Here is a 13,147-nt window from a genome sequence, read left to right on the forward strand (position 1 = left end):
TAAGGGATGGTTCAGGACTACCTGAGCCAGCCCTAACTATAAGCTTTATCAAAGAGGAAAGTCTTAAGCCTACTCTTAAATGTGGAGATGGTGTCTGCCTCCTGAACCCAAACTGGAACCTGGTTCCACAGGAGAGGAGCTTGATAGCTGAACGCTCTGGCTCCCAGTCTACTTTTGGAGACTCTAGGAACCACAAGTAACCCTGCATTCTGGGAGCGCAGTGCTCTGGTGGGGTAGTAAGGTACTATGAGATCTTTAAGATAAGATGGTGCCTGACCATTAAGAGCTTTGTAGGTAAGAAGAATGATTTTAAATTCTATTCTGGATTTTACTGGAAGCCAATGCAGAGAAGCTAAAACAGGAGAAATGTGATCTCTTTTCCTGGTTCCTGTCAGAACACGTGCTGCAGCATTCTGAATCAGCTGAAGAGTCTTAACGGACTTTTTCGATCAGCCTGATAATAAGGAATTGCAGTAATCCAGCCTAGAAGTAACAAATGCATGGACTAGTTTTTCTGCATCATTTTTAGACAGGATGTTCCTGATTTTCGCAATCAGGGTCCTTCAAATTTGCTTAATGTGAGACTTAAACGACATGTCCTGATCAAAGATAACTCCAAGATTCCTCACGGTGGTGCTGGAGGCCAGGGCGATGCCATCCAGGGAAACTATATCATTCCCTGTAAAGATCTTTGCTTTACATTTAGTCTGCCGTGCTCAGTTTAGAGTCAACAACAGCCTCACTGACTGAACGTCAGGTTTCCTTCACGGTGGAGTCGGACAACTTGTCCTGAAATATAGGCCAAGAATTTATCCAATCGTCTTTGTTCTCACTCTACAGACAGGAAGCAAACTAGTTTCAGAGCCTCTAGTCAACAAAACATTTAAGGAAACCCTCCCAACCCCTTTCTGCTCGCTCACTCTCACCTTCTCTGTCTGTCTGACCTCCGTAAGGACGAACTGTCTCTCTCCTCTTTGCCTTTGCTGTATTTTGACCTCTGCGAGACTCCGTCTTTCCTCCCCTCCTGTATCTTGTAGGTAGCGTCTCTGGAGTGCATCTTTGACGGCTCTTCAGTGTTAGGACAGCACCTCCCGGAGCTCCCCTCCCCTACGCCCTCCACTCTCTATCCCCACGGCGAGGACAGCCCCCTCCCCTCCTGCTCCTCCAACCCCTACCCCCCGATCCAGGTAAACCCCGCCCCCCCCACTCCGCTCTGGTATTGAGATCATCCCATCACATCTTCATCCGTGTTTCAACAGAAAAATGAATCTGCCTTTTCATCCACGACATTCACATCCAAAAGTTCTGAATGTTGGTCCTAAATGTTCTGCTGATTCTGACGTCATGGCTGTAGGTCCTAAATGTTCTGCTGGTTCTGACGTCATGGCTGTAGGTCCTAAATGTTCTGCTGGTTCTGACGTCATGGCTGTAGGTCCTAAATGTTCTGCTGGTTCTGACGTCATGGCTGTAGGTCCTAAATGTTCTGCTGATTCTGACGTCATGGCTGTAGGTCCTAAATGTTCTGCTGGTTCTGACGTCATGGCTGTAGGTCCTAAATGTTCTGCTGATTCTGACGTCATGGCTGTAGGTCCTAAATGTTCTGCTGGTTCTGACGTCATGGCTGTAGGTCCTAAATGTTCTGCTGGTTCTGACGTCATGGCCGTAGATCCTAAATGTTCCGCTGGTTCTGACCTCCATGGCAGTAGATCCTAAATGTTCCGCTGGTTCTGACGTCGTGGCCGTAGATCCTAAATGTTCCGCTGGTTCTGACCTCCATGGCAGTAGATCCTAAATGTTCCGCTGGTTCTGACGTCATGGCCGTAGATCCTAAATGTTCTGCTGGTTCTGACCTCCATGGCAGTAGATCCTAAATGTTCTGCTGGTTCTGACGTCATGGCCGTAGATCCTAAATGTTCTGCTGGTTCTGACCTCCATGGCAGTAGATCCTAAATGTTCTGCTGGTTCTGACCTCATGGCCGTAGATCCTAAATGTTCTGCTGGTTCTGACCTCCATGGCCGTAGATCCTAAATGTTCTGCTGGTTCTGACCTCCATGGCAGTAGATCCTAAATGTTCTGCTGGTTCTGACCTCATGGCCGTAGATCCTAAATGTTCTGCTGGTTCTGACCTCCATGGCCGTAGATCCTAAATGTTCTGCTGGTTCTGACCTCCATGGCAGTAGATCCTAAATGTTCTGCTGGTTCTGACCTCATGGCCGTAGATCCTAAATGTTCTGCTGGTTCTGACCTCCATGGCCGTAGATCCTAAATGTTCTGCTGGTTCTGACCTCCATGGCAGTAGATCCTAAATGTTCTGCTGGTTCTGACCTCATGGCCGTAGATCCTAAATGTTCTGCTGGTTCTGACCTCATGGCCGTAGATCCTAGCTGAGGTTAAGATGTGGTTCTAGTCTAGCTGAGGAGACAGCTAGCCTGGCTCTGTCCTCTAAAGCAGTGGGGTCCGGGGTCCTTGAGGGGTTCCACGGGGTCCCCAGCAGAAAGGGGAATAATTAATTTTCACTATAATTCCATCCATAAGTACCACAATGACTTACCGGCTAGGATGTGAGATTGTTTTGGTCACGGTGTGTAATAAAACATCTAAAAGCTAAAGTTCTATCAATCAGTGGTCTGATTAGTGTCAGTTTTGGGGCCTTTGACATGAAAGCGGTTGAGAACGGTTGAGTTCTCTAAAGCTCGCGTATAATCTTGTTGTTTTAGTGTGTTCACTGACAGAAATGGAAATAAAAGGCGGAGTTAGCGGCTGGAACCAGTGCTTAGCTTAGCGTCTCGTGGCTCCAGCTCTGTTGGAACATTTCCCCAAATGTTGAACTGCTCCTTCAACAAAATCCACGATGTGACGGATTTGTGGAGCGTTTTCCATCAGTTTGGTCTCTGTAATAGAAACCACGTATTATAATGGTGAGTGTGCTGTTGATGTGATGGGTGTCTGGCGCCTCACTGCACAAGGGGAGACGCTAACGCTCAAACCATCGCTGCTTGTTGTTCGTCTCTAGTAGAACTTTCTTCAGAAACTGCGGCGTAGACAATCTGCTTCCCGATCACACCGGCTCGCACGTGCCCAGTGTGCGAGAACGGCCACCAGATGTGCGTTCTCAGTTTCGCAGCTAAAACGCTGGCGTGGACCGAGATCGTATTCGTCGGTCCTGCACGTTGATTCGTGCTGACGTATCTCGCCATGCGTCGCTGTGCAGCCTCTCAGAGCTGCTCGCACGGCTGTAGACTCATGAAACCATTAACGGATGCAGATGTGCAGCGTCAGGAGGCCGCGGGCTGAACACAGGCTGGGAGAGGAGGCGGTTACCTCAGCGGCACGTTTCACATGTGGTGTCGTTATAATGTAGAGGAACTCTGAGCTCTACAGCGATTTCATGATTCACATCACACTAAACACAGAGCGGCAGCGGGCCGACTGCAGGACATCCACACCTTCTCCTCGCCGCTCTTTCTGCTCACGCTCTCTGGCGGTAGAAATCTCCACGCCCCGCTCTTCATTGTTTCCTCCACGTTTGATCTGCGGCGGCCGCCCGTCCCCGGCCTGACGTCAGCAGGCAGCTATCTCCAACACCTCCGCCGCGATAACGCAATGAATGGACCCTCACATCCCCACAAAGACGCTGAAGGCTGTGGAGACGCACTGTTCACTCCTTTTTTTTTTATTATTATTATTCCTTTTATTTTTCCATCTCCGCTCGCTCGCTCTCCTCAGCAGCGCCATGGCAACACAGGAGATGAATGGCGACAAAGAAAATCCTGACGGCAGGAAAATGGAGGAGGGGGTTGAACCTGCAGAGAAGGACAAGGGCAGATTTAGTGAGGCTTTCTGTAACCAGAGGAGGGGGGGGGTGATAGTAAAGTGCAGCTGGCCTCCTGTTCGTCCCCAACGCAAAGATTTACAGCTGCCCTGATGTAAATTTATCACCAAGACAAAGGACTCGGAGGACATGAAAAGACTTGTCACGGAGGCTTCTTCTCCATCATCTCATCTCTGCTACACTTCATCCCCAGCTGCAGCAAAGGATGCTGGGAGGACAGGCCAGCTCTATTTATAGACATCTGGGAAATCGTGGAGCGTTAGGGTGCTTATTCCAGGCAGGGAAAGTTAGATCAGGGAAACTTTAACAGAAAGCACTTCTCTTGTTTCATACATTGAATTTTGGACAGTTTGAGAATTCACATATATATATTTATTTATTAATTAGGGCTGGGCAATAAGAGTAATGATAATTATCACAATATAATTTTCCTCAATAACAAATGTTCAATATATCGTCAATAATCATTTGATTTTATTCATTAGAATCACAAACAAATTGCCACTTAATTTTTCTCTTAATTTCTTCAGAGTTGTGAAGTGATCCACTGTTTGTCACGTTCTGACCATAAAGTAAAGTTTAACCACATAATGAACCATCTGGTCCTTTTCATTCAGGGCCAAAAATCAGCCTTTAAACTTGAAAGAAATAATGATTTGACATTTATCGTGATAATTATCGATTTTTGAATGATTTCTTCTGGGTTTTTCTCTAAATAACTCTGAATTGGCCTGTTCGTTAACCCTATATGTATAAACAGTATAATATGTTATAAGAGAACGCCGTATTCACAGCGCTTCACTTTATACACATTTTGTTGTTACACCCTTCTTCCAAAATGGATTAAAATCATTGTTTTCCTCATAGAAATCTACAAACAGTACCCCATTATGACAACGTGAAAGACATTTGTTTGAAATCTTTGCAAATTTATAAAAAATTAAAAAAGCTCACGTACATAAGTATTCACAGCGTTTGCCATGACACTCAAAAATGAGCTCAAATACAGTGTTTGAGTCTGTTTAGAACAATAAAGCAACAGGCACCTTTCTTTCTGCTGCTGCAGGTTATTTTTCCAAAGTGCTTATAGGTTTTATAAGTGGAGAATGTTCTGTAGGCAACATCACCAGCCAGATGTTCCTTGATGTACTTTAAACCTTGACTCATTAATAATAACTTTTTTAAAGCTGGGTCTCCGACGTTGGCAGCGTTGTGTTGGACAGATTTGTGCTGCGGTGTTCATGAGAGAGAGAGAGAGACGCTGAACTGCAATCAAATAAGATTTTAAATGGGCCAAGTAAAAGAATCAGTTTGTGTCAGTGTTGATGTTGTGGCGGGCCGTCACAAATAAATGAACGTATAGGAACACTGCCTTTCGTCTGTTGTTGCTGCTGCAGCGGTCTGAGTAACTGGGACCAGGGCGCTCTGTGGGCGGGACTGGCCGGCCGGCTGCCGCCGCTAACCCCCGCGGGCGCTTGTGCAGCTTCTGAACCCCGAAAACGTTTGAGCACATTTTTGATTCGCCACCAATGTAATGTAAAACTGCCAATATCCAAGTTCTACACAGCTGATTTCTCTCCTCAAAACCGTTTAGTGATTAAACGGCTACAAAACTTTCTGTTTCTCCGCTTCTTCTCGCCTGAATGCTTCTTCTTCGTGACACGGACAGTGGAAGCGGTACTGCCCTCTGCACTTCCTGTAGTGCACTGCAGTTAGAAATGAACCAGAAATGTTCTTAATCAGAAGATTGCTGTCTCTCCCTTAAACAGCCTCTCTGTAACGATGCGTCGACAATGAAATTTCACGTCGACAAATTTTTATTATCGACATCGTTGATTACGTCGACTAATCGTTGCTGCTTTATTAAGCTTGTTAAGCGTATTGAAGCACAAAATACAACAAAACAGTGGTTTTATTTAGGAAAAAGTGAACGAATGATTAAAATAACTAAGGGGGAAACGATCTGACGTGGCGTACGCTGTACGATTTGAGCCCGTTTTTCAAGCATACTTTAGAGTCGGGCTGAATATCGGCGTCGTTGGGCGTCAGTGTGCAGGGGGAGCGAGGAACGAGCAGCTGCTCGCCGCTATGGTTGGATCCATTTCTGACCCCCAGCGCCTTTTTTTTCCCCCTCACAGCGCCTGCACGAAGTGGCGAATGGCGTCTGAAAGTGCCAATGCGACACGACGCTAGCTATCTATACAGTAAAGCGTAGCTAGCTTACCTCAAATTCTCTCTGCACATTAACGTCGTCGGCTTCGCAGTCAAGTCCATAAACATTTACTCATCTGGCTTTTATCCAAACAAACTTCTGCCTGCCTCAGAACTTTTAAACAAATCTTTGACTGTTTTCAATCGTCGGGCCATTTTATACACGTAGAGTGTGAGCACTCAGGTCGTGAGCTCTGGCTTTACGTCCCAGGGGATGTACTCGTGCCGTGTGAGTTGGAAAAAGACACCGTGCAGCTTAACAAAATGTAGAAAAACGATCCAGCCCACAGTTGCATTTTGAAATGATTATATATAAATTTATTAAACATTTTTCTTTTTGTTCAGTTGAATTTTCGCGTGCCAGCTCCAGAGTTGGTTCCAGAGTTCCTCCTGTTTTAACTAACTTACTGGCAGAGAGCTCTGTAAATGAACATCCCTACTAAATGAATCAGCTGTCGTGACGGCCGCTCCACACATCACACGTCCAGCATGCTGTCCGTCACAGCCGCCACAACTCAGCGCTTTGCAGGCATGAGCTTCCCCTGCTGACTCATGTTTGGGAAGGGACTCAAAGTCTGAGGACTGAAGTAGGACAGAGGTCAGCCGGACCAAACCCACAGCGGACTGAGACCCTGTAGGGGGGGAGGAAGAGGAGGAGGAGGAGGAGGAAAGGAGCTGCGTGAGGTTTCCACACTGCAGAGAGATCAGAGGAGTAATTTTCCTCCCTGCCTGCGCTCTCTTTAAACGCACACTCTCGTCTCCGTCCTCTCGTCAGCCCTGCAGTCTGTTGTTGCTGTCTGCTTCAGACAGACGGAGGCTGGCCGACCGGCTGCTCTCTCCCCGCCCGCTAAGCGATGCTCTCTCACCCCGGCAGGTTAATCCGCCCCCGGAGGCTCCTCTCTCTCTTCTCCCTGTCAAGTCCAGAGTCTGACAGCTACCGTTTACCGGCCACCGTCTGCCAACGCCGCCGTCGCTGCTCATAACTGCCAGGAGGAGGACGACCTCGGTGCGTCTCCCGCTCCGTCGCTCCTCTCCTGGAAGCCGCATCTGGTTCACCTCCATCAGCTCCTCTGCAGCCTCCCTGTTTGTGTCTGTGAGGAAGAGGAGGGGGAGGGGGGGACACAAGGTGGAGTGAAGCCCCCCTCCCATCGTCTGCTCTCCAGCCGGCACCACCTCCGCCACCCCGCAGCCTGCAGCAGGAGTGAGAGGAGGAGGCGCAGAGGAGGCGACACACCACCTTCAGCACAGCAGCAGCAGCAGCAACAAGCAGCATGCTCAACTCTGTGTGGTACGCCAAAAAGATGGGCCGCCGCATCATGGGCACCCTGAGGAGAACCAAGCGGCTCCACCGGCGCCTACTGGTAGGTCACCCCCACCTCCCCACCCCCACCTATTCAAAAAGAAATGTTGGTAAAGGTGAGGAGGTAGTGGGAGGCGCTGCAGCGTGTAGCGTGACTCATTTTCCACAGCGTGTGTGTGCAGTCAGCCTGTATACATATGATCATGCAGTACTCCGACCGCTGTGTGTGTTGTTGTAAATGTATTGATCGGCCCGTCTGCTGTGGATGTGACGCTGCTGCCGGATGAGGCAGATGTGGGAAAGTTGCAACAGGAGAGCTGCTGCTGCTGCTGCGTCATGTGGCGGATCAGGATTCATGCAGGAACCTACACATCTGGTTAAACCCTGCACCGCAGATCCAGAAACGCCCTCGTCCACAGCCCCCATGTCCAAATGATTTGCTGTTAGGATCACATGAATAGAAGCTCAGCTGTGTGTTTGCGTCCGTGGCGGTGGTTTGTTGATGAGGCTGCAGCGGCTGGTTATTATATCTAAACGGGAACATCACTCTGTGTGTGGCGTTAAAATGTTCGGGGATCTGGGGTTCGCGGTGATTGTTCCAGATCTTTCAGCCGCTGTGGCGTGATGGTCATAAAACCATGAGCCGGGAATCTCCCTCGTCTCAGACTGAGGAAGTGTTTCTGTTGGCGTCGGGTTCGGTTTGGGATCCTGTACATACATGTATAAATCTGTGTGTGTGCGCCTCACGAGCGTGCCGATGTGGGGGGAGATTTACCTGCATAAACAGCAGCATCATGTTCTGGGCAGATGTAAGGAACCCCTGCAGTAGCACATGCCTTCCCCAGCGTTGCCTAGCAACCTCCAGGCTCCTGACACGCAGCGCTACCCCGCCACCTCCCCGGTTTTTACTGCCTCCAACACACATCGCCAAAATGTAGGTTTACACTGAGGAGCCAACTATAAATGTGAGCTGCATGTTCTCACACTGTAAACAGAGCTGTTAGACATCTCTATGAACTTTCTACACTCTGAAAGCTTCATCAAGGTGATTAACTGGGCAAGAGATTCTTATTCACCACCAGGGTTAATACAAAGCGCTGAGCTCTTCTGGCAGCTGTTTATTTCATCTCCACGCCATCACATGGACAAAATGACAACCTGGACTTCAACATCCATGAGGAGGCACATTTACAAGCCTACCTTACTTCCCCTCTTATCTTTGTACGTATGTGTTGTGCAACACCAGTTCCTCTAATTTGCTCTGTGGTGTCTTGGATCTGAGGTCCGTGCAGAGCTCGATCGTTTCAGCATCGTCATCGCAATGTGCCCGTGCACAAGAGTCAGCTCGCAGGATGTGATGTCAGCCAAGTCAAATGACACTCAACTTTTTTGCTGCTTGATAACAAAAGAAAAACTCACACGGTTCACTGATCTACAAGAGTTACTCAAGGGTTCTTGGATACAGAGTTTGTTAACAAGCAGACTCTCCGTTCACAGCGAACCACCGATCACAACAACATTCTTGATCGGTTTAGTTTTGTTTGATAAACTGACGACAACGGTGGATTTGGTTGCAAAAAAGAAAAGCAGCGTTTGTAAAGCACTCAGAGGGCTTAAAGCTCAATAAAGGAGAACAAAAGTCATTTTATCAGCTTTTTTGTTTTCTATGCACTCTTCCCTTCTAAACACCTCAATCATTGTAGGATGCTTAAGTCTTTTCAAATAGCGCAACTGAAGTCATGTAGTTCCTGTGTTTGTTCATATTGCAGTAAAGAAAAACATTGCAGCCCTGACACACTGCAGACTGACTTGTCGCTGTGAAGTCTGATGCCCTTTAGTGAATTTAAACACCGGATGAAAGAGCTGGGATCTATTAATTGTTGTCAGTGCTTTCAGAGTGACTAATTCTTTTTAACCCGTGTACAGATGGTACTTCTGAGTGGTTTTACGCTGCTTATTTGTGACTCTCAAAAGTCTTTGATGAATGTCCTTTGGTGGTGGTTGTTGTGTCTGGTGTTGTATCTGTCGACGTGCAGTGGAGCTGCACGATTTGGAGGAAAGAATTATGATTCGATTATAATGGAACAAATGAGTCAACTCGCTTAATTATCAAGGAATACACAAAATACTGACATTTTGAAATTTGCATTTCTCAACTTGAACAAAGTTAAACAATTTTGTAAAACAGAACAAGGGGAGCGTGTTGCTCTACGGAGGAGGGAACTGTACACGAGTGTATTAAATAAAGAGTATAATGTGTAGTTAACAGTAATATAATAAAAAATACTGCATTCATTTTAATTTCATATAATAGCTGATAACATAAAAGCTGTTTCATTTCTGTGGGGTGTTTTTTAAAATTGAATCCTTGTGCAAGCAAAATACTCTACATCGGTCTCTAATTTAAGTACCAACTTGTCAATAATCATAAATTGTTCAACATTGTAAAGTTTGCTGTAGCACGTCAAACTTTTTTAACGTCCCGCCACATCCAGGCTGTGATTGGTCGGTTGATGAAGTGACTGACCGGCATGTCGGCTCTGTGAAAAGTTGTTGAACATGTTGAACAACAATAGGCAGCGATACAGCCAAACCCAAAACTTCCTTATCTTCTCCCAGTTTTCTTCAGTCTCTGTCACAGAGCGACCGGAGCTCCGGCGGCGAGTCCGACTATGTTTTGAACGATTAGCGGCAGGACGGGGAGGGGGGTTACTGCTGATGAATCATTGTTCTCTTTGCAAGTTATCTGTTTTAGAGGCATATGCGAGACGCCGGTGTGGGCGGAGATAATGAGCAGACTGCTGCGTCACACACACTTTTACTGTTTTATTAAATCGCACGCTTTTTGTGGTTATGTAATCTGACCGCCCAAACCGAGACAGAGTCAAGACCAAGACCAGTTCCCCACATTACTTGACATACGAGGTCAGAGGTACGTCTCAGATTGATCTGAAAGATCCACATTCCCGTTAAAACACTAAGAGCTGAAATCAACATAAGCGTCTTTATTCAACGTTTTACATCCAATCAAAGTTTGGATGTTAACAAATAAATCAGACGATGAAAAAGCAATTCATTGATATTCCCAAAGTTATGGTCTTGACTGGTCTTCCAGAGTCCTCAATGTCCGAGACGAGACTGAGTAGAAATGCAGTCGAGTCCAAGGCGAGACCAAGACAATCAATCAAAAACTGGTCTTAAGACCGGTCTCGAGTACTACAACAACTACCTAGGACCTTGTCTACTTTGATACTGCCAGCTAGCCGTCTGTCTGGCGTAAAATAACTTTTGGTCCCAGGATTGCGGGGGTGCTGAAACTGCAGCCTCTGGTACTACAGTTACATTATATTGCCATAGCCTGACACGCACCTTCACAAAAAATGTAACTACACTTAGCGATGTGATTGGTCTGCTTCCTGCTTGTACTGCTTGTTCTGCTTCAACCGGTTCAAGGGTCGTTCATACCACCTCCGACGCGGCAATTTAGCAATTTCACTAAAAGTCACTTCTGTTCAACGTCAATCAACTCCCAACATGATCCGCTCAGTTTCAGTCGCCACTGTTTGTAGCAGCCTACACCAACGAAGACGAAGAAGAAACTCAACACAGGGGAACATAGAAACCCCTCCGCCAACTGGCGTTTTTGGTGGTTTAAGACACAGAAACTAACGCACAAGTTTAAACGCTCACGTCAGCACGTAGCCTGCTCCAGCGCAGAAGTTTAAAGTCGGGTAAAGCAATGTTTTAGTGGTTTTAAGGAATGTGCTGGTGCTGCAACAAATCTGGGACAAAAGCACTAAGTTCAAACTGTTGAAGCACATGTGGATAGCAACATGACCCCAGACGCTTTCCCTAAGCAGTTAGCCGTAACGTTCCCGGCGGCTACTTACTGTGTTGACTTTGATTCGGTTTGGGTTTGCTTAAAACGCGTCTGCTTGTTTCACTGCTGCCTTTTTGAACTCTACTAAAACATTAAGCCGTGTAGGCACCAGCGCTGATGGCCAAGCGTTGCCCTAAATTTACCTTGAATGCTGACGGTGCAGTGCTCGCCTGCAGCTCTTCCTGTGATCTTCCTGTAGATCACGCCAACACCAGAATTCAATTTTAAGAATTGGCACCAATTTGCAGCACTTTTCTCTGTCGTTTCCAAACACTGTGGTTTTGGCTGCTGAGGCGGCAGCGTGTTTATGTCCTGTCCTGGTTTACCTTTAACATCAGTCTGCTGATCTGTAATAAGTGAGTACTACCCATCGAACATGTGTGAAAATAAGATGCAGGTTGTGATAAACGGAAAGGTGGTTCTTCGCAATCCAGTTTCCTTTTACAGATTAGAAAAACAGATGAGATTTTGTGGCTCCTGCCGCATAAATCTGCACATTAATGAGGGGATAGAATACTTCTGATAATCCGCCGCAGCTCCTCCATGTTTCAAGATATTAAGTTTATACTAATACCAGCCATGTTATGTGAAACGAGTAAAATGCCTAATTAACTGTTTGTTGACAGTGATGACTGTGTCGATCTGTGCGGCCTGTAGGTGGAGCTGCAGAAGCACAGTTTAATCCTAACTTTCAGCAGATCCCTGTGCCTCTGTGTGTGGAGTCAGGTTTGAGCTGGATGTGTGCGCTCTGTGACACGGCCTCTGACGTGGACTCGGCCACACGGCGGTGTATATTTACACTGGGCCACGTTGGCCGCACTGAATCGTATTGATTTGCTCTCTAAATGCTGCGTTTGTGTTCCTGCTGTCATGAATCATGTGGATCAGTTTCCAGAGTCCTGCACATTTTAACACCCGTTTCTGACCGAGCCTGCGGGCTGAACACGGGAACAATGACCTGCGTTACTGTTCAGATGACCGTTTAAATACATCAGAACAGACGCAGATGTATAGATAATCACAGCAGAACGCTGACGCAGATCAATACACTTAGAAATAGTTGGCCCTCCGTCCAGGCTGGTGTGTTGCTCAGTTTGACCTGCAGCTGTGATGCTGCCGCTCCGTCAGATGAACTGATGACGGGTCAGCGTATCGGCTTGTTTTTCCAGCAGCGCCTGTGGATGCTGGAAACGCTCCTCCCACTAAAACCCCCCGGCTCTCGTCCTGGATTTTAAATCCAGTTATGACATCTATCCAACTGCACAGCGCCCGTTGTTCTGGAGTGTAATTTGTTTCCCATTCATAGTTTACCCAACGTAAAAAAGGCTGGAATACTATGAACCTTTAGAGTCCGTACAGAACCATCTGTCACAACAACAGGGAGTCTCAGCAGGGCTGCTGCTGAAATACTTACACGATGGTATGTTCGATTAGCTCTACCTTTAATGGATTTTTTTAGCTTGATATAGAGTTTATTTTGTCAAATAATAAAAGGTTTTTAAAAGGCATCATACTGGCAGCAGTTTTGAAGCATTTTAAATAGTCCACTTTTGATTTTAACGACCTTTTGGCTGGTGGTGAAGCTCTAACAGCACTTTAATTTTTTTAGTTCAGTTAGTTTATTTCAGTCTATACGGATCCATCCACACTGTCAGTTTTAGTCTGAAGTCGACGCTTCATCCTTCAAAAACCATCATTTAGTTTTATTTTGAGAAATTCTGCTCATATTTCACCTTCAGACTTTGTCACGTAACAATCAGGTTTCAGAAAACAAAAACCCATCAGAACAATCTTCAAGGTTCAGTCCTGAAGAGCCTGCGAGGGCTTTTATCTTCAGCGGGGGTTTAAAGCTGCTGCAGAGTATCCAAAAGAAAGCTGCCTGCCTGCCGCTGCCCGGGACTCCCCCCCCCCCCCCCCCCCCCC

The 13,147-nt window shown here is 46.7% G+C and overlaps 1 protein-coding gene across 4 annotated transcripts in view; it reads left to right on the plus strand.

The window, feature by feature from the left end:
* The window catches only part of LOC123971865 (discs large homolog 1-like protein), a 101,125-nt gene that overhangs the window by 64,712 nt on the left and 23,266 nt on the right, over positions 1 to 13,147 (plus strand). For 2 of the 4 annotated variants that reach the window (XM_046050889.1, XM_046050892.1), the window contains one exon: positions 1,038 to 1,187. The exons of the other annotated variants lie outside the window; for them this stretch is intronic. In XM_046050889.1, coding sequence (XP_045906845.1) covers positions 1,038 to 1,187 — 150 coding nt within the window. The remainder of the gene's footprint in view (positions 1 to 1,037; positions 1,188 to 13,147) is intronic. 4 annotated transcript variants of the gene reach the window in all.

The sequence above is a fragment of the Micropterus dolomieu genome, linkage group LG06, assembly GCF_021292245.1.
Source record: "Micropterus dolomieu isolate WLL.071019.BEF.003 ecotype Adirondacks linkage group LG06, ASM2129224v1, whole genome shotgun sequence".
NCBI lineage: Eukaryota > Metazoa > Chordata > Actinopteri > Centrarchiformes > Centrarchidae > Micropterus > Micropterus dolomieu.